This window comes from Rhinatrema bivittatum, chromosome 5 (genome assembly GCF_901001135.1).
Source record: "Rhinatrema bivittatum chromosome 5, aRhiBiv1.1, whole genome shotgun sequence".
Taxonomy (NCBI): domain Eukaryota; kingdom Metazoa; phylum Chordata; class Amphibia; order Gymnophiona; family Rhinatrematidae; genus Rhinatrema; species Rhinatrema bivittatum.
Genome location: NC_042619.1, coordinates 90,153,890 through 90,178,404, shown reverse-complemented (window position 1 = coordinate 90,178,404; position 24,515 = coordinate 90,153,890). Strand labels below are relative to the sequence as shown.

Here is a 24,515-nt window from a genome sequence, read left to right as displayed (position 1 = left end):
GGGATTAAGTGGCGGTTAGTCTCACTAGACCCCCCCCCCATGAATATGATCACTTAGGCTAGGGGGAGTTATGGGACATTTAGCGTCTTTAAACAAAGACCCAAGAAGCAATGATCATGCACTGGCATTTCAATGCTCCTGGAGGAATGTTAACAACACCTTTTGAGGTGTAGTTAATGTTCATCAAATAACAGAGATTGTGAACTTTGAACACAAGCTGTATTATTTGAGTTCCATATTGAGATGATTTGCATGCATTTCCATGCAAATCAACTCATTTACCTACACAAGATGTTCTGGGTTTGCTGAGCTACAGATAATGGATGGAATTTCAAATTCTGCTAACTATCCATGTGGTAATGCATTTACCAGTAGATAACACATTATCATGGCTTTATAAATGGCACCCTTTGCCAGCTCTTCTCTGTACAACCTTGTTTTGAATGTTTTTCTTTCCTAACTTTCTTCTGGTGGACCCAGTTGATCTGACTTAACAGCTTTTCATTGTGCCTTTTAGTTTTCAAGTCTGTGCTGTATTGGTAACCTGTCTACTCTAAAACCATATGAACCCCCCCCCCCCCCAAACCCCCCCCAATCCCAACCCTTTAAATCAAATAATAACCCCCCACCCTCCTGCCCCCTCCCAAGACCTGAGAAATTAAAATTGTTGGTGCTACATGTGGTCTGTCCCTGGGCGTCTGTGCGCGTTATGTAGCCAAATAGGGGAGTGCCTAACCAAATTTGCACTTCCAAATTTGTTTTGTGGTCTGGGGAGGGCTATTTTGGTGCGTTCCCGAGATCATGCAAGTTTAGTGTATGTATTTGTGTGTGAACCTCTCCTTTCCCCCAAAAAACAACCGTATGAGAAAAGTTCTCTTAAACTAACCACCCCACACTCTCCTGCCCTCCCTCCCCCAGCCCTGCGAAAAACAGTAGCCCACCCCCCTGCCCCCTCCCAGAGTTGCTGAATGAATGAAACCTGCCCCCCCCTCGTGACCACTCCCCAAGATGTTCGCAATAAATTCATTACCACCCCCCCACCCTCCAGACCCCCGAGACCTGATAAAAATGTCTGTTGGTGGAGCGGGCGTTCAGGAGCGGTCCGGGAGCGATGTATTGGTGTTGGTCCGTCGGCTGCGAGCACTGAAACGGGTTCCGATGGCCCTTTGCCCTTACTATGTCAGTGGAGTGGAGCAATGGCAGCAGTAGGTCCTCTGACATAGTAGGGGCAAAGGTCCGCCGGCTGCCAGTCCTGAAAATGGCACCGAGGGGCCCTCGCCCTTACTATGTCACATGGGCTACTGCTGCCATTGGTGTCCCCGAGTGGCACAGTAAGGGAAAGGGCCATCGGCGCCATGTTGAGTGCTGGCAGCCGACGGCCGTAGTGCAGGAGATGTGTCCCAGACCGGTCCTGGCCCCCCGCTGGAGACTCCCGGACTTCTGTCAGGTTTTGTGTGTGTTGTGAGGGCCTGGGAAGTAAATAAATTTGGCGTGTGGGGGGTGTGAGGAGGGTGGTTTTGTGTGTGTTGGGAGGCTGTGGGAAGTAAATCAATTTGGATTGTGTGTGGGGGGCATGAGGAGGGTGGTGGGTGTATTTTATCTGTAAAGTAAATAGTTATCTTCTGGCGAAAAAAGTGCGCGAATGTATTAAAATGGAAGTGAAACATGGACCTGGACTGGCGAAATGATTACTGTAGCGTGTGTAAGTGTAAGGTGTAACAGATGGCGCTTACGTCCAGCAGATGTCGCTGTTTTCTCGAAAAAATGTTTAAACCAATTTTACCTGTCACAGGTGTGACATATCTGTAATGTAAGTACAGAAGCACCTTCCTGTATGCGAAATGAAGGTTGTGTCCAAATTTGAAAGCAGTCGGTTCAGTGGTTTCTGAGATTAGCGATTTTGTCCAAACTATTTAACATTTTTATTTATATAGATAGCATAAAATGAATTCCTTAAAACAATTCTACGTGCTTCTGCGCATTGTTTCTTCAATGAATACTATCATTAATACTTCAGAATTTCAGCAAAATTCCTCGGCTCTAAGGATTCTACCCTAACCTTCCTGGCCACCATATTATGAAATTTATCCTCATACTAATAAAACTATAACCTAAAACTTAATAAAATTTAATGTCTTAATCGGCTATTGAAGTAATCAACTACTGGCTCCATTTACTTCATTAAATGCCTGCTCAAATAGCCAGGTCTTTATCAGTTTTTTAACTTCTGAATGCTTGGTTCTGTTCTAATGTCAAGTGGTAATGCATTCCAGATTTTTGGGCTCATTTGAGCTCAGTCAGAGAGAGGGTCCTCTCTCTGACTGAGCTCAAATGAGCATAATAAAGAAGTATTGTACAGCATTTACATATAAAATAAATTCAATTAAAAAGAATAAAATCAATAAATGAATAAACAAAAACAGGTAATAGGGAAACTACAGACAAACTTAAGGTAGAGGACCATGTCAGTGGACAAAACTGGACATAGACAGGATAAAATCATAAAACGTCTTTGAAAGTCTGTTTAAATAGGTAATACTTTATGGCCTTCTTAAAATCTTGTTATCGTTTAATATTCTGATGGAATTGGGTATGGAATTTCATAAGATGGGGCCAGGGATGGAAAAGGCCCACTCTCTTGTTATATTGAGTCTTGTAGATTTGGGGGAAGGAATCTGGAGAAGAAACTGGTTTTGAGATCTGAGGGTTTGTGAGGGGATGTAAAGGTGAAGAATTGTGGAAAGCCAGGGGCTATTGTGGCTGTGAATCAGGTTATGTAAAATGGTTAGGATTTTGTATTTAATTCTCCAGGAAATTGGTAACCAATGTAATTTTAGAAGGACAGGGGAAATGTGTTCATGTAATTTGGTGTTGGTCAAAAGACGTGCCGCTGACTTCTATCTTATCCCCCCTTAGTCGTCTCTTCTCCAACTGAACAGCCTTTCCTCATAGGACAGCCATTCCATGCCCCTTATTTTGGTCAGTCCATTGCTTCTACCATGTGACAGAGGCCAGCCAATGGCACCGATAGCCTTTCACATGGAAAGGGCAAAGAGCCATCAGCACCATTTGATTACTGGCAGCCGATGGCCCGAGAGCGGGAGATCACTCCCGGGATTCCCGCTGGACCACCAGGCAATTTCTGCAAGTTTTGGGGGAGTTGAGAGGGTGGTGGTGGGTGCAATGAAGTTAAATTGAAGGGTTGGGTGGATTGGGGTTTTTTTGTTTTTACAACCCCCCATCTGCCCCCCCCTGGGTTTCGGGCCCTCCCCATGGACTTTTGGTAAATCTTGGGTGGGGGGGGGTGCCGGGCAAGTCTTGGAGTGGAACTTAAACTAGGGCTTACTTTTTGAGTAGGGCTTATATTTCAAGCCCTACTCCAAAAATCCTGAAAATCAAGCTAGGGCTTATTTTCAGGGTAGGGTTTATTATCAGGGAAACACGGTAGATCTAAAGGATGCATTTGCTCACATACCCATCCACCCTTGGTATTGGTGCTACCTCTGCTTCTAGGTAGATTCTTACCACTTCCAATACAAGAACTCCTGTTTGGCCTATCATCATCCCCAAGGGTCTTTACAAAATGCCTCGTGGTAGTAGCAGCTCATCTATGTCACAGGGAACATACGTTTTCCTATGTCTGGATGATTGACTCATCACAGCAAAGTCATGGGAAGAAATGCTCTGTTACCTTTGCTCAAAGATATGTCTTCTGTACCACATAGGTCTTCTGGTGAACTTTGAGAAGTTAAACCTAGAGCCCACTCAAAGACTTAAGTTCATGAGGACTTGAATAGATTCACTGTAAGAGAGAACATACCTGCCTCTGTTATTGTTTGTAAGGCTTTGTCTGGACCCTTGGACACTGTGGCAGATGACCACACCCACAGGGGGAAGTCTCATGAGGGGCCACAGGTCAGGCTCAGCTTTAGGAGACACAACACAGAACTATATTTTATTAACAGAGTTGAGAAGCCACCAGAGGTGGCAGTAATGAGTAGAGATGAAGCCCGGCTGGGCTTGTAGTCCCTCAGGACACTGGAACAACGATCCCTCAATAGCTGTGCTGTAGTGGAGAGAAACTGAGATAGTGAGTACAGTGGAGCATACACAGGGTACTGGTATGGCGTCATGTTGGTTGAATACTCACACAGCGATTTCTCCCGGAAGGTAATACAGAAGCTGGAATAGAGGCAGGCCCTCGAGGAGCGAGTACCTGGTTCCAGGGAACAGCTCTGAGAGAATATAGATGGTAACTCACTGATGGTGTAGGAAGCGGTTTCTTCCAAGCAGAAGTGAGCTCAGGCAGCGAGTCCGGGAACATGGGCCCTCAAGGAGAGGGTACCGGTTCCAGACAGGGACCTGAAAGAAAAGAGAGAGGCCCCCGAGGAGTGGGTACCCTGATAGAGGAGAGGCAAAGTAGTTAGGTACGGAGAGCGAATCCCATCCGTAAGGAGTCCCTTGCTAACTCGTTTAGCTAGCAAACAGAGTAGGCTTTTGTATCCGGGATGCATGACATCATCACAGGGGGACACCCTTGAGGTTCGCGCCAAAGAAGGAATAAGAAGCAGGGCCACGCGGTGCGTGCGCCCTATGGCAGCTGAACAACATGGCGGGATGCAGCGCCTAAGCCGGATCGGGGACGCCAGAGAGGACGGCAGGCAGACGCTGCTGCAGCCAGACATCCATCAACTGTGAGAGGAGTCACCAAAGAGGTAAGGAGGGCGGAGTAGAGACAGGCAGCGACAGTCGTTAACAGCCTCCTAGCAGGGCATTCGCCATGACATCACTCTTGATGGCCAGAAAGCTCCCTGTATTCCTCAGTTATATGGCAACAGCCATCCAAGTGATTCTGCTTACCCATCTTCAAATCTGCTATTCCAGTGGGGTTTACACATCCAGTGGGATCAATTAACTCAACTGATCTTGCCTCCAGTGCAAATAACAGCGACAATGAAATGGGAGTTACAATGGTGGGTTCATCTCCATTTCTTCAGGAAGGATCCCTTCTTCTCTCATTCCTCTAACAAATGGTACTGGTGATGGATGCCTTCACCAGTGCCTGGAGAGCACACACTGGGACCATTCAAACTCAGGGCATCCGAATTCTTCAAGAGAGCTGTTGTCAAATCAACTTACTGGAATTGAGAGCCATGAAACATGCTCTATCAGTGTTCACACATCTCCTTCAGGGAAAGAGCATCATGATTCAATCAGACAACCACGTTGCCATGTTTTACGTCAATAAGCAAAGAAGAATGGGATCATGGTCTCTCTGTGAGAAAGCCCTACAAATCTGGAATTGGGAGGAAAGAAATCAAACTGTGCTACAAGCCACCTATCTGCCAAGCTCTCCAACACACTGGCAGATTGAGTCAGCAGAATTTTTCATTCGCATGAGTGGTCTCTACAGCAATCAGTGGCAAATGAACTGTTCAGCTTATGGGATCTACTGTCAATGGACCTATTCGCATTGCAACAGAACACAAAACAATTAATTTTTCTCATTTCTGCCAAGTGATGACAGACTACCTCAGGATCCTTTTCTCCTTGATTGGGGACAAAGCCTTATACACTTTTTCACTGTTACTGCTTATCACCATAACAGTTCAAAAGATTCTCCAGCACTGTGGTTGACTGATCCTTATAGCACCGGCATGGCCCAGACAGATCTGGTATGCATATCTCTTAGAACTTTCCAGCAGTCCTCTCAAATATCTGTGGCTAGATCCTGTGTTGTTAACTTAGGAAGAGGGGAAATTGTATCATCCCAACCTTTCAGCCCTCAATCTCACAGCTTGAATGTTGAGTGATCAGCGATCACAAATCTCGACTTACCTACAGAGATTGTGGACATATTAGTCTTCTCTAAAAAGCATTCAACTTGAGGAAATTATGCTTTTAAATGGAATAGGTACTCCAAATGAACTCTTTGGACCCATTTTTTTGTGACTCTAATAATCTGCTGAAATACTCCATCTTTCTCACTCTGATCTTGATACCTCTTTAGTACAAGTACATCTCAGTGCTATAGCAGCTTACCATGGTCAACTAGATGCCAAACTGATATTTACTCAATCACTGATCTCTCATTTTATGAAAGATCTATGGCAGGTCAAACATCTAGTAAAAAATTCACGTGTTCCATGGGACTTATATGAGGTCTTTTTCCAACTAATGAAGCTTCCCTTTGCACCACTGGAGTCAAATTCTCTAAAGTACTTGACATGGTAGGTGCCTAGGTGGTGTTCCTCATCGCAGTGACTTCAGCTAGAAGAGTCAGTGAACACCAAGCTCTCGTTCACTATTCTCTGTATATACAATTCTTCCACAACAAGGTAATTTCCCATATTCATCCAAAGTTTCTGCCTAAAGTAGTCTCGGCTTTCAATATCAATAAATCCATCATATTGCCTACCCTTTTCCTAGCTTCTATGTGCATAACAGTAAAAAAGCTCTACATATACTTGATTGCAAAAGGCCCTTTGCATATTACAAGAAATGAACTCAGCTGCATTATAAAACCTCTTGGCTATTTGTGTCATATTTATTATTTTTTTATTTTTTTATTTTTAATTTTTTGGTGTCGTATTTCATACGACACCAACAGGTTAGGAGTAGTGGTTGCTAAGTGTACCTTGTCTAACTGACTGGCTAAGTGTGTTCACCAATGCTATACCTTAGCAAGACTGCAAGCCACAGACTCTATGAAGGCTCATCAAGTGAGCGCCATGGCTGCTTCTGTTGTTTATCTTCGAGAAGTACCCATCAAATATATCTGCAAAGCTGCAGTTTGATCTTCAGTTCACACCTTTACATCCCACTACTGTCTTGATAATCTCTCAAAAACGGACAGCACATTTGGACAATCAGATTTGCAAAATCTGTTCTCACTCTAATATGTTCTCCAGTCTGGGCCGGATTGTTTAATAAGAAAACGCTCAGCTGCAACCCTCACCTTGGGACTCCCCACATGTAATAGCTAAATCGGCCTCCTTTAGGTATGTGCATCCGTTTTCCACGTATTTGTAATCCGCAACTTATTTTGTCCTATCTGTTAAATACGTGGGGATGCAAAACGCATCGCGACTCCCCACGTATTTAACAGATTTCTGTTTTATTTGGCCACCTAAATAAAAATTTAAACCCCTCACCCTCCTGACCCCCCCAAGACTTACCAAAACTCCCTGGTGGTCCAGCGGAGAGTCCAGAAGCCATCTCTGCATTCTCACACCCTCGTTTGCCGGTTTCATCATGGTGCCGATAGCCTGTGTCACAGGGGCTACCGGTGCCATTGATCAGCCCCTGTCACATGGTCACCGGCGCCATCTTGTGCTCCTACCATGTGACAGGGGCTGACCAATGGCACCAGTAGCCCCTGTGACATAGTATGGGCAAAGGCTATCGGTGCCATTTTGAGTCCTGGCATCGGACGGCCAGCGTGCAGGAGGTCGCTCCGGGACCCCTGTTGGACCCCCAGGGACTTTTGGCCAGCTTGGGGGGCCTCCTGACCCCCACAAGACTTGCCAAAAGTCCAGCGAGGGTCCGGGAGCGACCTCCTGCACGCCGGCCATTCGATGCCAATACTCAAAATGGCGCCGATCGCCTTTGCGTCTCAAAATGGCGCCAATACTCAAAATGGCGCCGATCGCCTTTGCGTCTCAAAATGACGCAGATCGCCTTTGCCCTCACTATGTGTGACATAGTGAGGGCAAAGGCGATCGGCACCATTTTGAGTATTGGCATCGGACGGCCGGCGTGCAGGAGGTCGCTCCCAGACCCCCGCTGGACATTTGGCAAGTCTTGTGGGGTCAGGAGGCCCCCCCAAGCTGGCCAAAAGTCCTTGTGGGTCCAACGGGGGTCCCGGAGTGACCTCCTGCACGCCAGCCATCTGATGCCAGGACTCAAAATGGCGCCGATAGCCTTTGCTCATACTATGTCACAGGGGCTACCGGTGCCATTGGTCAGCCCCTGTCACATGGTAGGAGCACAAGATGGCGCCGGTGACCATGTGACAGGGGCTGACCAATGGCACCGGTAGCCCCTGTGGCACAGGCTATCGGCGCCATGATGAAACCGGCAAACGAGGGTGTGAGAATGCAGAGATGGCTTCTGGACTCCCTGCTGGACCACCAGGGAGTTTTGGTAAGTCTTGGGGGGGTCAGGAGGGTGGGGGGTTGTAGTTAATTTTAATTTTAGCTGGGACATGAATTTAACTCGCCGTATTAACGCATCGGGGCGCCATACGGCCGAATGTAACACATTTGCGCCCCGACGAATCCGAATCACGAATGCAACAAAAACTTTTTGGCTGCACATCCCTAGCCTCCTTATCAACGGAAAAAGTAAGTTTGCTTACAGTAAATTGTGTTTTCCATAAATAGCAGGATGAATTAGACATGGGATATCTGCCCACCTCCCTGGAGAGCTGATTACACAGCTAGACTTAGCTCTGATATAGGCTGAGGAGCTTCATGAGGCAATGTCAACACTAGAACTTCTGCACATGCTCAATAGAGCTCAAAGCTCTACTAACTTGGAGAGATGGGTCTGTTCAGTGCTGCCAAATAACATCACCACATTCTGCTAGCTACAGAAAACACCTTTTAAAGTAAACAAACTTGCTTAATAAAGTGTATTCTCAAATTTATTTCTGTAGCACAGATTATATTGCACATGTTAAATCAATCTTTATATTTAGATATCTCCAATTGATAGGGAACAATGTGAGATGAAAAGAGAGAGCAACAAATCATGTTGTCAGTTTACAATTGCAAACACAACTGGAACTCATGAAATGCATCTGTATGTAATGTTGTTATTGAATTAACATGATATTTTTTTTTTATTTGTAGCCCACAGCAGTTAAGATAAAGGAATTCCTCACTTTGCTGGCTGTGTGTCATACTGTTGTTCCTGAGAAAAGTGAAAACACAATAATCTACCAGGCATCTTCTCCAGGTTAATTATTTTTTGCTTTTATTTTATTTTGCTGATATGTGTGGCAGAAATAAAAAGAAGGCTGGGAGTCATATCCTTTACAGAAAACTTTGCTCTACAGAAACACACCCAAAGAGATTTCAGTCTGTACTGCACAACTTCAGTGTAGCATTAAGTAATATAGCAGTTTTCAACATTGTTCTTTAAGGTTCTCACACAGGTCTGCTTTTAAGATATCCAAAATGTATATGCATGAGATATATTTGCATATACTTGGTCTTTAATCCAAATTAGTGTACATACTTAAACTTAAAACTCATCTGCTCTTTTTTGCTTTTCCCAAAATACTATATTTGTTATTATTCATGTTTTTAGGACATCTCTGATTATGAATTTTCAGCATTTTTTTTTGTAAGGCACCCTGCAGAAAGATGTCATATAAATGCAAAGCAATGATATATATTTTGATTACCCTAAATAATAGACCTGTTTGGGGACCACAAAGACCAGTTGTGAGAACCCTTTCGTTAATTAATACAGAAATAAGGCCATAACTGACTTGTAGTCTGCTGCAGCTCATCTAGTTCAAGTTTTGAATTAAGTCTGTGACATAATGTTAAAGCAGTACTACAGTACTACCTACTGGTCTTAAAGTAACATATCTGTTCTTGTGTACGCTAGTATCTTTCCTGGGTTATTTTCTGATTCCTCAAAAGATATTTCATTTCTTGTTGAATGAATTTTCAAAAGGTTTTCATGCGTAAAAATAGCATATATATGTATAAGTAGCATGTAGGTGCGCATATAGGGGTAGATCTTACAAATCTACGCGCGCGCGTACTTTTGTTCGCGGGATTTTATAAGATACGTGCGTATCCGCGCATATCTTATAAAATCCGGGGTCGGCGCGCGCGAGGGGGTGCACATTTGTGCATCTTGCGCGCGCCAAGCGCTGCGCGCGCTGCCCGTTCCCTCCGAGGCCGCTCCGAAATCAGAGTGGCGTAGGAGGGAACTTTACATTCACCCCCCCGCACCTTCCCCTACCTAACCCACCCCCCCGGACCTCTCTAAACCCCCTCCCTACCTTTATCTTAAAAGTTACTACTGCCTCCGGGCAGTAGCAACTTACGCGCGCTGGCGCGGCAGGCCCTGACACAGGTCGCTGTGTTGGGGCACTCGGCCATGCCCCGAGCCAGAAACACGCCCCCGGACACGCCCCTAAAACGCCCCCCCCCAGTCAAGCCCCGGGACTTACGTGCGTCCCGGGGCTTGCGTGCGCCACCGAGCGTATGCAAAATAGGGGGGTTTTAAAAGGGCCGCCGAGCCTATGCAAAAGCAGGGGGGTTTTAAAAGGGTTACATTCGTACCTTATGCGCGTAACCCTTTTAAAATCCTGCCCAGTGTGTTTTATAAATGTTGAGAGTCTATGTGTATTGTTGGTTTTGTATGTACATTTTACTGGGGAAACAAAGGGACGGTCTAGAGGCATTCAGGGCAAAGTATGTGCAGAAGTTGCTATTTTTAAAAGCTGTACACATATACATTAGCAAACTTGTTCATACACTTTTACATTTTCTAATTGACTTATGCAAGTAAAATCATACTTTCTATCCAAGTAATGTGCTAAAGGGTCTAGGTGAATTGGAGAAGGACTGAGAGAACTAGAGGAGGTATTGGCCAATTGGTGATTCCAAGTACTGATAACTACTTCAAACTATGCCTGCCTCTGCATTTATTTATAGGTGTTTATTTGCACACTGTTGCAATTATTTCGCCTGTAGAATAGATAAACATGTATGTATATAAAAATGGGCAGAGAAAGTACATATTTTCTTTCACTGGATATATACGTGCATACTGAAACATATGCACACACTTCTGGAGCAGAAATGCATGATATTTTATAAACTGTACAGCTCCTGAGCATACATCTGCCCACATCTAGGAATGCTGCTATTTTATAACATACAGGTACATAAGCCTGCATATGTTATAAAATAGCCTGGCTGTGTGCACGTGTGCCAAATTTTAAGTGGGTGTGCACAAATCCTGCTTCTACCATGATTTTGAAAGGGGCATGCACCGTTATTTCCAGTTCACCCCCAGTTTGCCCAGTTAAGAGTTAGGTCCTCCAAACTCCTCTAGTTTAATAGCCTTCACTACCCCCAGTCAGCCCTGACCCTTAAAATCCCAAAGATCTGCCTAGTTTTCTTTAATTTTTAACTTACACGCCATCCATAGCAAAAATAAAGTTACATGGCAGGAGGCCACTGTCAAGATGTGCAAGTTGCAGGAGTTACGCGCGTATCCGGGTGGCTTTTGAGATCCACTCCATGCGCGTTAGTCTAACTTATTCACACATCCCCTAATTAAGGCGCGAACTGGGCTTTTAAAATTCACCTCATAGTTTCTAAGAGGTCAATATTCAAAAGGCTTTCAGCACTATTTAGCCAGATAAGCAGGAGTTATGTGGCTAAGTAGCAGCCGCTGAATATGTGCCTACGTTCAGTGGCCACCACTTAACCATATAAGTTCCTTATTTGGCTAAAAAGCTGCATGGCTCAGCTAGACTTATAGTTAGGGGAGAGAGAGAGATAAATAGAGACTCTGTATAGAGTCAGACACTTTCTCTATATGTATCACTTTGATTCGGGATGGGTTTCGGAAAGTTGGGGGGAAGGTTTGGGGAGGGGGTTTACGTAAACATTCTCAGATATTCACAGTAAAATTGACATCACTAAAGATTTGTAGTCATTATAATGGATGAAAAGAATAACTAGAGGAATAGATTTGTACAACACATAAGGGGAAATTGCAGAGGTCAGCATGGCCCGAGTGCAATGGCCGAGCTTCACCCTGGGAGTGCCTCTTTCTGGATCATGGACAGTCTCCTCTGCCAGGAAAGTACAACACAAATGTATTCCTTTAGTTATACTATACTTTTATACTTTTCATCCATTGTAATGACTGCAATTTTGATTTTTTCCCTTTTGGGTCGTGTGGAGTCTTTTTCCTATTCTTTTTCCTTGAGGAAAGTACAGTTCTAGAGAGATACACACACATAAGGAAAAACATTCCTTCTGGGGCAAGAGAGATTTCCTTCCTCCCGCCACAAGAAACCCCCCCCCCCCCTTCCCAGATCTGCAGAAAGAATAAACGTGATGGAAAGAATAGCCCAAAATAATAAATACTTTTATGGCTGCAGGGGAAACTGCAAACTCCATAGCAAAGTGTTACACATGTATACTAATATATACACATGTACTTTTGAAGCAGAAATAAACAGTGCTTTATAAACTATATAGCTCCTGCTACACAGTTTAGATAATTCTAGCATTAATCTCCATGCATCCACTTACACATGCAAATACTTTACCATGGAGGGAGGATAACTTTAAACATCTTTGTGCAGTCCCAGATATGAGCCCATAGGTGTTTGCACAGATTTGCCCTGGTATTTTAGAACCTGTGAAGGATTTAAAATATTTGCATTTCCTCCCCCAAAGGAGGGAGGAAATGCAAATATTTATTTGAAATGGTTCATTTCAAAATGGACCCTTGGCAAATCAGCCAAATTTCACTGGCAGGGACATGGCCAGACTGGTCTCCCAAGCGGTGGAATATGAAGACATCATGTTCCTGATCTGTGAGGTCCAAAGAAACACCAGGACCATGACAGAGGCCTGGCAGGACCTCCGCAGAGAGTTCAACTGTGGAGCTTCCTACTCCCAAGACATAGGAATTTCCAGGGAACAAGGAGAGTCCAAAAAAAAAACAACACAGGGGCAATCAGGGTGGATGTGCAAAACCACATGAACTTGGTACAGGCTTTTGCACTCTGCATGCAGTTTTGCACAGAAGCCCGGGAAAAGGTTACATGTGTAAAAGTGCATCCTCACATATTAGCATACTGAGGCTGTGTGCAGCCCCATCGCCACAGCTGTCAGAGCATAAGAATATAACAACATAAAAAGCTGCCATACTGGGTCAGACTGAGTCAAGCCCAGCATCCTGTTTCCAACATTGGCCAATTCAGGTCACAAGTACTTGGAAAGTACCAATCATTAAATAGATCCCATGCTGCTAATGCCGCTAATTAGCCGTGGTTATTCCCTAAGTCAGCTTGATTAATAACAGTTTATGTACTTCTCCTGCAGGAACTTGTCCAAACATTTTTTTAAACCCAGCTATACTAACGGCCTTAACCATATCCTCTGGCAACAAATTCCAAATCTTAACTGTATTGAGTGAAAAAGAATTTTCTCTGATCTATCTATCTATCTATCTATTTATTTATTTATTTATTTATTTATTTATTTATTTTTATATACCGACATTCGATCTGAGATAACACATTGGTTTACATTCAGGTACTGTAGGTGTTTCTCTATCCCCAGAGGGCTTACAATCTAAGTTTGTACCTGAGGCAATGGAGGGTAAAGTGATTTACCCATTTGTTTTAAATGTGCTAATTGCTAATTTCATGGAATACCTCCTAGTCCTTGAATTATCCAAAAGAGTAAATAACCAGTTCATATCTACCCGTTCAGATCCTTTCATGATTTTATAGACTTTATCATATCCCCCCTCGGCTGCCTCTTCTCCCAGTTGAACAGCCTAACCTCTTTAGCCTTTCCTCATAGGGGAGCTCTTCCTTTCCCTTTATCATTTTGGTCGCCCTTCTCTGTACTTTCTCCAATACAACTGTATCTTTTTTGACCTGCGGTGATCAGAACTTTACACAGTACTCAAAGTGCAGTCTCACCATGGAGCGATACAGAGTTATTATGACATTCTCCATTTTATTCACCATTTCCTTCCTAATAATTCCTAATATTCTGTTTGCTTTTTTGACTGCTGCAGCACACTGAGCCGATGATTTCAAAGTATCATCCATTATGATACCTTGATCTTTTTCCTGGGTGGTAGCTCCTAATATGGAACCTAACATCGTGTAACTACAGCAAGGGTTATTTTTCCCTATATGCAACACCTTGCACTTGTCCACATTAAATTTCATCTGCCATTGGATGCCCAATCTTCTAGTCTTGCAAGGTCCTCCTGAATGTATCACAATCCCCTTGTGATTTAACTACTCTGAATAATTTTGTCATCTGCAAATTTGATTACCTCACTCGTCATATTCCTTTCCAGATCATTTATAAATATATTGAAAAGCATCAGTCCAAGTAGAGATCCCTGAGGCACTCCACTGTTTATCCTTTTCCACTGATAAACTGGACTATTTACTCCTACTCTGTTCCCTGTCTTTTATCCAATTTGTAATCCATGAAAAGACATGGCCTCCTATTTCATGACTTTTTAGTTTTCTTAGAAGCCTCTCATGAGACACTTTGTCAAACTTCTTCTGAAAATCTAAATACACTACATATATGGGTTCACCTTTATCCACATGTTCATTAACCCCATCAAAAAAATGAAGCAGATTTGTGAGGCAAGACTTCCCTTTGTTGCCCTCACGGCTTTTTTTTAGCTAGCCTTTCTTGCTTTTATTTTTTATTTATTTATAAGCTTTTATATACCGAAGTATTGGCGGAGGCCTTCACTCCGGTTCACATTTTTAACAATGCTGTACATTGAATTCAGCGGAACAACTTTAACAGAATTACAATTATTTTTTTGTTGTTTTGTTGGTCCTTCCCTTGGGTAAATCCATGTTGACTGTGTTCCATTAAACCATGTCTTTCTATATGCTCTGTGATTTTGATCTTTAGAATAGTTTCCACTATTTTTCCCAGCACTGAAGTCAGGCTCAATGGTCTATAGTTTCCTGGATCACCCCTGGAGCCCTTTTAAAATATTGGGGTTATGTTGGCCACCCTAAAGTCTTCAGGTACAATGGATGATTTTAATGATAGATTAGAAATTTTAACTAATAGATCTGACATTTCATTTTTTAGTTCCTTCAGAACCCTGGGATGCATACCATCCGGTCCAGGTGATTTGCTACTCTTTAGTTTGTTGAAATGGCCTACTACATCTTCCAGGTTCACAGTGAATCAGTTCATCTGACTCATCACCCTTGAAAACCATTTCCGGAACCGGTATCTCCCCAACATCCTCATTAGTAAACAGAGAAGCAAAAATTTAATTTAGTGTTTCTGCAATGGCCTTATCTTCCCTAAGAGCCCCTTTAACGCCTTGGTCATCTAACGGTCCAACCGACTCCCTCACAAGTTTCTTGTTTTACCCAAGGCAAGCCTTGCCTCACAAATCTGCTTCACTTTTTTGAAGGAGTTAATAAACATGTAGATAAAGGTGAACCAGTAGATGTAGTGTATTTGGATTTTCAGAAGGTATTTGACAAAGTTCCTCATGAGAGGCTTCTAGGAAAAGTAAAAAGTCATGGGTTAGGTGGCGATGTCCTTTCATGGATTACAAACTGGCTAAAAGACAGGAAACAGAGAGTAGGATTAAATGGACAATTTTTTCAGTGGAAGGGAGTGGGCAGTGGAGTGCTTCAGGGATATGTAATGGGACCTGTATTTTTCAATATATAAATGATCTGAAAAGAAAGACGACGTGTTAGGTAATCAAATTTGCAGATGATACAAAATTGTTCAGCGTAGTTAAATCACAAGCAGATTGTGATAAATTACAGGAAGACCTTCTGAGACTGGAAAATTGGGCATCCAAATGCCAGATGAAATTTAATGTGGATAAGTGCAAGATGATACATATAGGGAAAAATAACCCATGCTATAGTTACACAATGATAGATTCCATACTAGGAGCTACTACCCAAGAAAGAGATCTAGGCGTCATAGTGGATAACACATTGAAATCATCAGTTCAGTATGATGCAGCAGTCAAAAAAGCAAACAGAATGTTGGGAATTATTAGAAAGGGAATTTTATTTATTTTATTTATTTAAGAACTTTTACTATACCGACGTTCGTAGGACACATCACGCCAGTTTACAAAAAACTGAAGCAGGTAGAAAATACATTGAACAAGGGGGGCGGGTAAGGGGAGCAGGCGAGAAAAGGGAAGAGGGGGTAAGGGATAAAGACAGCTGGAATTATAGAGGCAGCCTAGCGAAAAATGACAGGAATTAACAATGATGAACAGTAACAAACAATAGAAAATTAACTATTTTACATAATTTCCTTGGTACATGTCTAAGGCAGGCAGAGTAGGGTGGTGGGGGGGGGGAGGAAGAAAAAAAAAACCTCAAAACCCCCCCCCCAACATAAACCGAGGGCAGGGAGGGAAGGGGGGATGGGGGGGAGGAGGGGCTATGTTTGATTGATGTCTGGATAGGCTTGTCTGAAGAGCCATGTCTTGATGCCTTTTTTGAAATTGTGTAAGGAGGGTTCGAGTCGTAGGTGGGGAGGAAGGGAGTTCCAGAGTGTGGGGCCGGCGATAGTGAAAGCTCTCTCCCTGGTATTGGTAAGGTGGGCGGTTCTGAGGGGTGGGGTGTACAGGGTGCCGGCGAGGGTGGTTCTAGTGGGGCGGTTTGAATGGTGAATAATGGTGAATATAACGGAAAATGTCATAATGCCTCTGTATCGCTCCATGGTGAGACTGCACCTTGAATACTGTGTACAATTCTGGTCACCGCATCTCAAAAAAGATATAGTTGCGATGGAGAAGGTACAGAGAAGGGCGACCAAAATGATAAAGGGAATGGAACAGTTCCCTATGAGGAAAGACTAAAGAGGTTAGGACTTTTCAGCTTGGAGAAGAGACGGCTTAGGGGGGATATGATAGAGGTGTTTAAAATCATGAGAGATCTAGAACGGGTAAATGTGAATCGGTTATTTACTCTTTCGGATAATAGATGGACTAGGGGGCACTCCATGAAGTTAGCATGTAGCACATTTAAAACTAATTGGAGAAAGTTCTTTTTCATTCAACGCACAATTAAACTCTGGAATGTGTTGCCAGTGGATGTGGTTAGTGAGGTTAGTATAGCTGTGTTTAAAAAAGGACTGGATAAGTTCTTGGACGAGAAGTCCTTTACCTGCTATTAATTAAGTTGACTTAGAAAATGGCCACTGCTATTACTAGCAACAGTAACATGGAATAGACTGTTTTGGGATACTTGCCAGGTTCTTTTGGCCTGGATTGGCCACTTTTGAAACAAGATGCTGGGCTTGATGGACCCTTGGTCTGACCCAGTATGGCATGTTCTTATGTACTATATTTTAAAAAGTTTTTATTATGAGTTTTTGCCTCTAAGGTCAACTTTATTTCAAATTCTCTCTTCGCCGGTCTTATCAATATTTTACACTTAACTTGACAATACTTGTGCTTTATCCTACTTTCTTCAGATAGATCCTTCTTCCAATTTTTGAAGGATGTTTTTTTGGCTAAAATAGCCTCTTTCACCTCACCTTTTAACCATGCCGGTAATCGTTTTGCCTTCCTTCCACCTTTCTTAATGCATGGAATATTGTTACGATGCTGCTTGCGGAGCCCATCCTGTGAGCAGCCTCTTACGTCCAGTTGCCGCCTGACCACCGGCCTGATGCCACAGGATGACCCACCTTCACGGCCTGGGACGCCGCTGACTCTGGGGTCTTGCTCTTCGTGGCGGGAGAGCTGCCGCTATGGAGTCTGCCTCTTAGCGGCTGGGAAGCCGCTGCTGCTCCTCTTCCTTGCGGTGGGAGCCACTGCCGGGACGTCTCTTCGCGGCCCTGGTGCTGCCGCTGACTTCCTCTTCCTTGCGGCAGGGAAGCCACCACTATCTTTGTTCTCTTCGTGGCTTGGCGCCACCACTGGGACACCTCATCTTCACGGCACATAGACCATTCTTCCTTCCATCTGCATGCGGCTAGGAAGCTGCCACACCTCTTCATGGCCTGGTGTCGCTGCCGACTTCCTCAATCTCCCAGGTTCCTCTAGGCACGGGTGCACGCCTCACTTCAGTATTTAAAGGGCCAGTGGTGGGAAAAGCTTTGCGGCCCCAAAGATGACATCATCAGTTTGCTCCTTCATCCAGCCCTATAAAAGGGAGGTGACAATGTTCAGGCACAGGCTGGAGCTGGAACAAGGCTGGACCTTCATTGTCTTCTCAGTGTCCTGATGTTCCATGTCCAGAAATTCCGATGTTCCTTGTCCTGACATTCCTGATGTTCCAAGTCTTGATCCTGGTCCAGCCTTGTTCCAGCTCCAGCCTGTGCCTGAACATTGTCACCTCCCATGGTGTGTGTCTCGCGGCTCCTCCCTGAGCCGCGCCGTGGCCCAAGGGCTCACATCTCTCTGATCAAGTGACTGTGCCTCCGCGCTCGCAACAAATACATCTGTGCATCTAGGATTGCATTTTGCATTCTAGGATTGCATCTAGGATTGCATTTTGCATTCTAGGATTGCATCTAGGATTGCATTTTTAAACAATGTCCATGCCTGTTGAACATTTTTAACCTTTGCGGCTGTACTTTTCAGTTTTTTTCTAACTATTTTCCTCATCTTATCAAAATTTCCCTTTTGAAAATTTAGTGTTAGAGCTGAAGATTTACTTTATTTACCCCTTCCAGTTATTAGTTTAATTTTGATCATGTTATGATCATTATTGTCAAGTGCTATATGGTGTTTACGCATGTGTTAAGCACCTTTAACGCATGTGAAAATGCCTTTAACGCATACGAAAACGCTTTAACGCATGGTGCGATGCAAATCAGAAAAAGGGTTTGCCGTGGGATTTGTGGCGACTTCACAATTTTGGCGTCACATATTTCATGGCTTAAGCTGCTGGAGAGCCAGCCTAGCTATCAGGCCCTCGTGACAGAGAGAGAGAGAGAACCTAGCCATAATGCCCCCCTACTAGGTAGGTATTTATACCTCTATATGAGGCCCTCCTAGTTACTCGAGGTGACGTTTAGGTATTAGTGTAGGGGTTAGGGGCCACTTTGACATTCAGAGTGAGACATACGAACAGAACAGTGCTCTCGTGAAGATTTGATGACCTTCGGAGTGAGGAAACTCACCCAAAGATGAGATTTGTGCAATGTTCTCTCAACCTAGCTTGATGGACTCTCTACCTGGGTAACATCAAGCTAGGTTGAGAGAACATTGCACAAATCTCATCTTTGGGTGAGTGTTGCGTCCGTTGGTCCTAGACGGCTTCACCCCATTTGCCTCACCTTATTCACGGCTCCTCTCGCTTACCTGGGAAAGATGGCTACCTCTGCGTCTACAAGCTGACCTCTCTGGTGTCCCCGGAACGGCTATGGTGCAGCCTCCCGCCATTGCGCCTCCCAGGTACCTACTAGGGTCCATGCGTGCGCACAACCCACATCTTTGTACCACCCTTGGCATGAACCTTGAGGGCGTTCCCTCATGCTGACATCACGCCATCCGGGTATATTACCTTCACTAATTTTCTAGATCGTTGAGATAGCAAGGACTCGAATCCGTTCCTGTCTACGCTACTCTGTCACTTCCGTACTGCCGCAGGAAGCTGTCTCTCTGCCCTTCGGGGTAACTGCTAACCTGGATACCCGCCCTCAGAGGCCCTCTGCTTTATTTCAGGTGCCTTACAGGCAACAGGTACTCGCTCCTCAAGGGCCTGCTCTCCCTGCCTCGGTGCCTGTATCTTCTACAACATACCTGGGGGAATCGCATACCAACAGCAAACACCTAGTGAGTACTCTAACTCTCAGTCTATCTCATCCACAGTATCTCCTTGCTAGGAGACCTGCTGCAGAACCTCCTGACGTCAACTAGGAGAGAAGGGCTCCCTCTGCTGAGGTCCCTGAGTCTGCAACTACTGACTGCCTCACTACTGCCACCTCTGGTGGTTCTCTTCAAGCTGTCTAATAAAGAACTATCCTGAGTTTTGTGTAGTACAGGTCTAGCCCAGTGCTGTGGCTCCTCACGGGGCTCCTCCCTGTGGGCGTGGTCATCTCCACAGCACCCAAGGATCCACCAAAACACATGTAACCACAACAGTGAGTTTCCTTACTCTGAAGGTCATCAAATCTTCACAAGAGAGCACTGTTCTGTTCGTATGTCTCACTCTGAATGTCAAAGTGGCCCCTAACCCCTAAACCTCACCTCGAGTAACTAGATGGGCCTCATATAGAGGCATAAATACCTCCCTAGTATGAGGGCATTATGGCTAGGCGCTCTCTCTCTCTTTCTCTCTCTTTCTCTCTCTTTCTTTCTCCCCCCCCCCCCAGTGGTTGTAGGTAGGAATTACAACAATTCTGGCACTTACTGCAAAGTGCAAAAAAGTTATCACAATTTGCAGTAATACCTATGCGAAGCACTCAGATGTCCAGGTGGGAGCCCACCTCAGCAGCAGTGACCATCAAATGGTATGGTTTAATATCAATAAAAGAATAGGGAAAAGAACCACAAAGACCCGAGTTTTACAGTTCAAAAACACAGACTTTGAGGAAATGGGTAAGTACCTGGAGGAAGAACTAAAAGGATGGGAGAACGAGAGAGATGTGGATCAGCAGTGGACCAATCTAAAAGGAGCAATCACCAAGGCAACTGCTCTATATGTTAGAAATGTAAAGAAAAGCAAAAGGAAACTGAAACCTATCTGGTTCTCAAAGGAGGTGGCTGACAAAATTAAAGCTAAAAGAACAGCATTCAAGATATATAAAAGATCCCAAAGGGAGGAGCACAAAAAAGCATATTTGAATCAACTGAGGGAGACAAAGAAATTAATCAAGTTGGCAAAAAGTCAAGCGGAAGAGAGGATTGCCAAGGAGATAAAAAATGGTGACAAAACATTTTTCAGATACATCAGCGAAAAGAGAAAGGTCCAAAGTGGTATAGCAAAATTGAAAGGTGGTAATGATCAATGTGTGGAGAGTGACGAAGAAATGGCAGAAATATTAAACGAATACTTCAGCTCTGTGTTCACTAAAGAAGACCCTGGAGAAGGACCATCTCTACACAACAAGAAACTGGAGGGAAGTGGAATAGATGAAAATCCTTTCACAGTAGAAAATGTGTGGGAAGAGCTAAAGAACCTGAAAGTGGATAAAGCCATGGGGCCTGATGGTATCCATCCAAGGATATTGAGGGAGCTCAGAGATGTTCTGGCGGCTCCACTGTGTGACCTGTTCAATAGATCCCTAGAAACGGGAGTGGTGCCGAGTGATTGGAGAAGAGCGGTGGTGGTCCCACTTCACAAGAGTGGCAACAGGGAGGAGGCTGGAAACTACAGACCAGTTAGCCTCACTTCGGTGGTGGGAAAAGTAATGGAGTCACTGCTGAAAGAGAGAATAGTGAACAATCTACAGTCCGGAGAATCGATGGACCAGAGGCAACATGGATTCACCAGGGGAAGATCCTGTCAGACAAATCTGATTGACTTTTTTGACTGGGTAACCAAGGAATTGGATCGAGGAAGAGCACTCGATATCATATACTTGGATTTCAGCAAAGCTTTTGATATGGTTCCGCACAGGAGACTGGTGAATAAAACGAGAAGCTTGGGAGTGAGTGCCGATGTGGTGACCTGGATTGCAAATTGGTTGACGGACAGAAGACAATGTGTGATGGTAAATGGAACCTTCTCTGAGGAGAGAGCGGTTATAAGTGGTGTACCGCAAGGATCGGTGTTGGGACCGGTCCTGTTCAATATCTTTGTGAGCGACATTGCGGACGGGATTGAAGGTAAGGTTTGTCTTTTTGCGGATGACACTAAGATCTGCAACAAAGTGGACACGCCGGAAGGAGTGGAGAGAATGAGACGGGATCTAAGGAAACTGGAAGAGTGGTCGAAGACATGGCAGCTGAGATTCAATGCAAAGAAATGCAAAGTCATGCATATGGGGAGTGGAAATCCGAATGAAATGTATTCGATGGGGGGGGGGGAAGGCTGATGTGCACGGAGCAGGAGAGGGACCTTGGGGTGATAGTATCTAATGATATGAAGTCTGCGAAACAATGCGACAAGGCGATAGCAAAAGCCAGAAGAATGCTGGGCTGCATAGAGAGAGGAATATCGAGTAAGAAAAGGGAAGTGATTATTCCCCTGTACAGGTCCTTGGTGAGGCCTCACCTGGAGTACTGTGTTCAGTTCTGGAGACCGTATCTTCAAAAAGACAAAGACAAGATGGAAGCGGTACAGAGAAGGGCGACCAGGAAGGTGGAGGATCTTCATCAGATGACGTACGAGGAGAGATTGAAGAATCTAAATATGTACACCCTGGAGGAGAGGAGGAACAGAGGTGATATGATACAGACTTTCAGATACTTGAAAGGTTTTAATGATCCAAAGACAACGACAAACCTTTTCCGTAGGAAGAAAATCAGCAGAACCAGGGGTCACGATTTGAAGCTCCAGGGAGGAAGATTCAGAACCAATGTCAGGAAGTATTTCTTCACGGAGAGGGTGGTGGATGCCTGGAATGCCCTTCCGGAGGAAGTGGTGAAGACCAGAACTGTGAGGGACTTCAAAGGGGCGTGGGATAAACACTGCGGATCCATAAAGTCAAGAGACCGCCAATGTAGAGTGGGTGGCTCACCAGAAAGATGGCTACTGCCCGGAGACAATACCCTTATTAAATAAACATACAGATGCTTACTGTGACTCCAACATCGCTCTAAGCTTCAACGGCAAGAGGAAATGTGGAAAAAAGGATTTGCTATCACAAAGAGGGGAGTAGCTGGCTTGTTACGGCGGTTACTACCCCAAACCAAATAAGCCTAATACTTCACTTTCCAAGCATATACAGCATAGTTCTCTGCTTCAACGGCAGGGGAGAAGAAAAGAGGGTTCGCACTCACAAAGCGGGGAGTAGCTGGCTTATTACGGCGGTTACTACCCCAAACCAAATGTGCCTGATACTTCGCTTTCGATGCATATCCAGCATGGCTCTCTGCTTCATGGCATGGGAGAGGCTGATACATCAAGCATTTCCAGCATAGCTCTCTGCTTCAACAGCAGGGGAATAAGAAAAGCTGAGGCTTCACGCATATCCAGAATAGCTTCAACTGCAGGGGAGAAGAAAAAAAAAAAAAAAGGATTCGCACTCACAAAGCAGGGAGTAGCTGGCTTGTTACGGCGGTTACTACCCTAAACCAAAAGGGCCTGATACTTCACTTTCAATGCATAACCAGCATGGCTCTCCGCTTCAACGGCAGGAGAGAAGAAAAACAACCAATAGGGGCTGTATGACATAGTCTGGGTAAAGGGAATAAACATGGGTGTAGCTTGCTTATTGCAGCAGTTACTACCCCTACTACCCCTAACTAATCAAGCTAGGTATTTCACTTGGATGCAGCTCCATCACTGCTCTCTACATTAATGGTGGGGGTGGAAGGGAAATAGAACCAAGAGTTAAGAGAAAATGATAAGTATGAGAGAAAAAAATGTGTGAAGCTTGCTGGGCAGACTGGATGGGCCGTTTGGTCTTCTTCTGCCGTCATTTCTATGTTTCTATGTTTCTATGTTTCTATGTAAGATAGCACACTTTGCAATAAACAGCCTATTACCATAAAACACGCCCCTTTTCCTATTGCATGCAATATTTAGTGCATTTTGAGAAATCCAGGCCTAAGGTGCCTATATTCAGCCTTTTAAGGCCCCAGAATGCCCTATCTTATTTGGTTAAATTTTAGCCAGTTAATTACTTATCCAGCTGAATGCCTTTAAATACTGGGCTCACAGACCTTTGAAGCTGTACTTTTTAAATATAAGCTATAAGGTTTGCTTTTTTAAATATAAGATATAAGGTTTGCTTTTATTGGCCATAAACTTTTCTAAATCCTAAGTTTGAGTAAAATGAGCCCACAATGAATTTTTAAAAAGTTTAATGAAAGTCTGTTAGTCATGTCTTGTATCCAAAACTGAAGATAACTTTTTAATTTCAGATATACAGTTCCCTGGGAATACTCTATTGTTGGATGTAACTTTCTTCCAGTGACACTTCATGCTTTGATCATGACCATGACTAATCCTCAATAAATCCAAAATGTTTCTATTAACAGATGAAGGCGCCTTAGTAAAGGCAGCAAAAAAACTCGGCTACACATTCACCGCAAGAACTCCAGAATCAGTTATCATTGATGCAGTAAGTAGATAAATGATGACCTTGAAAGTAAGCTATTGTAAATTTTATGTATTTGGTAATTTATTGTATCCGCTTTGAGTGTGTCTGTGAAACAGCAAGCAAGTTGAATTAAATAAGTAAATCATATAAGCTGTGTCAAAGGGAGAATACGGGACTAGAAAAACTTCTGGGAAAGGCAATGTCAGTCAGTAAGGCCCGTGTTTTGTTTTGCTTTTTTTTTTCTTTAAAGAAAATTGCTGATAGGAATCTAATTGCTTTTTAAAAAGCAAAAATACATAATGGTGTATGCTCCAATGCGTTAATTTTTAATCCCCATTTACGATTGAAGAGATCCAGCAATCTCCTTATAATTCTTAGATGATTTCTGTTAGTACACTTTTGACTGTGAAATTGTTGATTTCCATGATAAGATTAATCTGGATTTAAAAAAGAGGTAACAAAGGGGGTAATTTTCTAAGTATTTTTTCCCATGGACACAGAATGGGAGAAAACCTTTAGTAAATGACCCCCAAAGTAAGATATATATATATATATATATATATATATATATATATAATATATTGTATGTCC

The 24,515-nt window shown here is 43.8% G+C and overlaps 1 protein-coding gene across 1 annotated transcript in view; it reads left to right on the top strand.

Annotated features, from left to right (window-relative positions):
- ATP8A2 (ATPase phospholipid transporting 8A2) overlaps positions 1-24,515 on the top strand; it is a 1,219,142-nt gene that overhangs the window by 234,592 nt on the left and 960,035 nt on the right. Inside the window, exons 17-18 of the mRNA XM_029602569.1 lie at positions 8,856-8,961; positions 23,863-23,945. Coding sequence (XP_029458429.1) covers positions 8,856-8,961; positions 23,863-23,945 — 189 coding nt within the window. The remainder of the gene's footprint in view (positions 1-8,855; positions 8,962-23,862; positions 23,946-24,515) is intronic.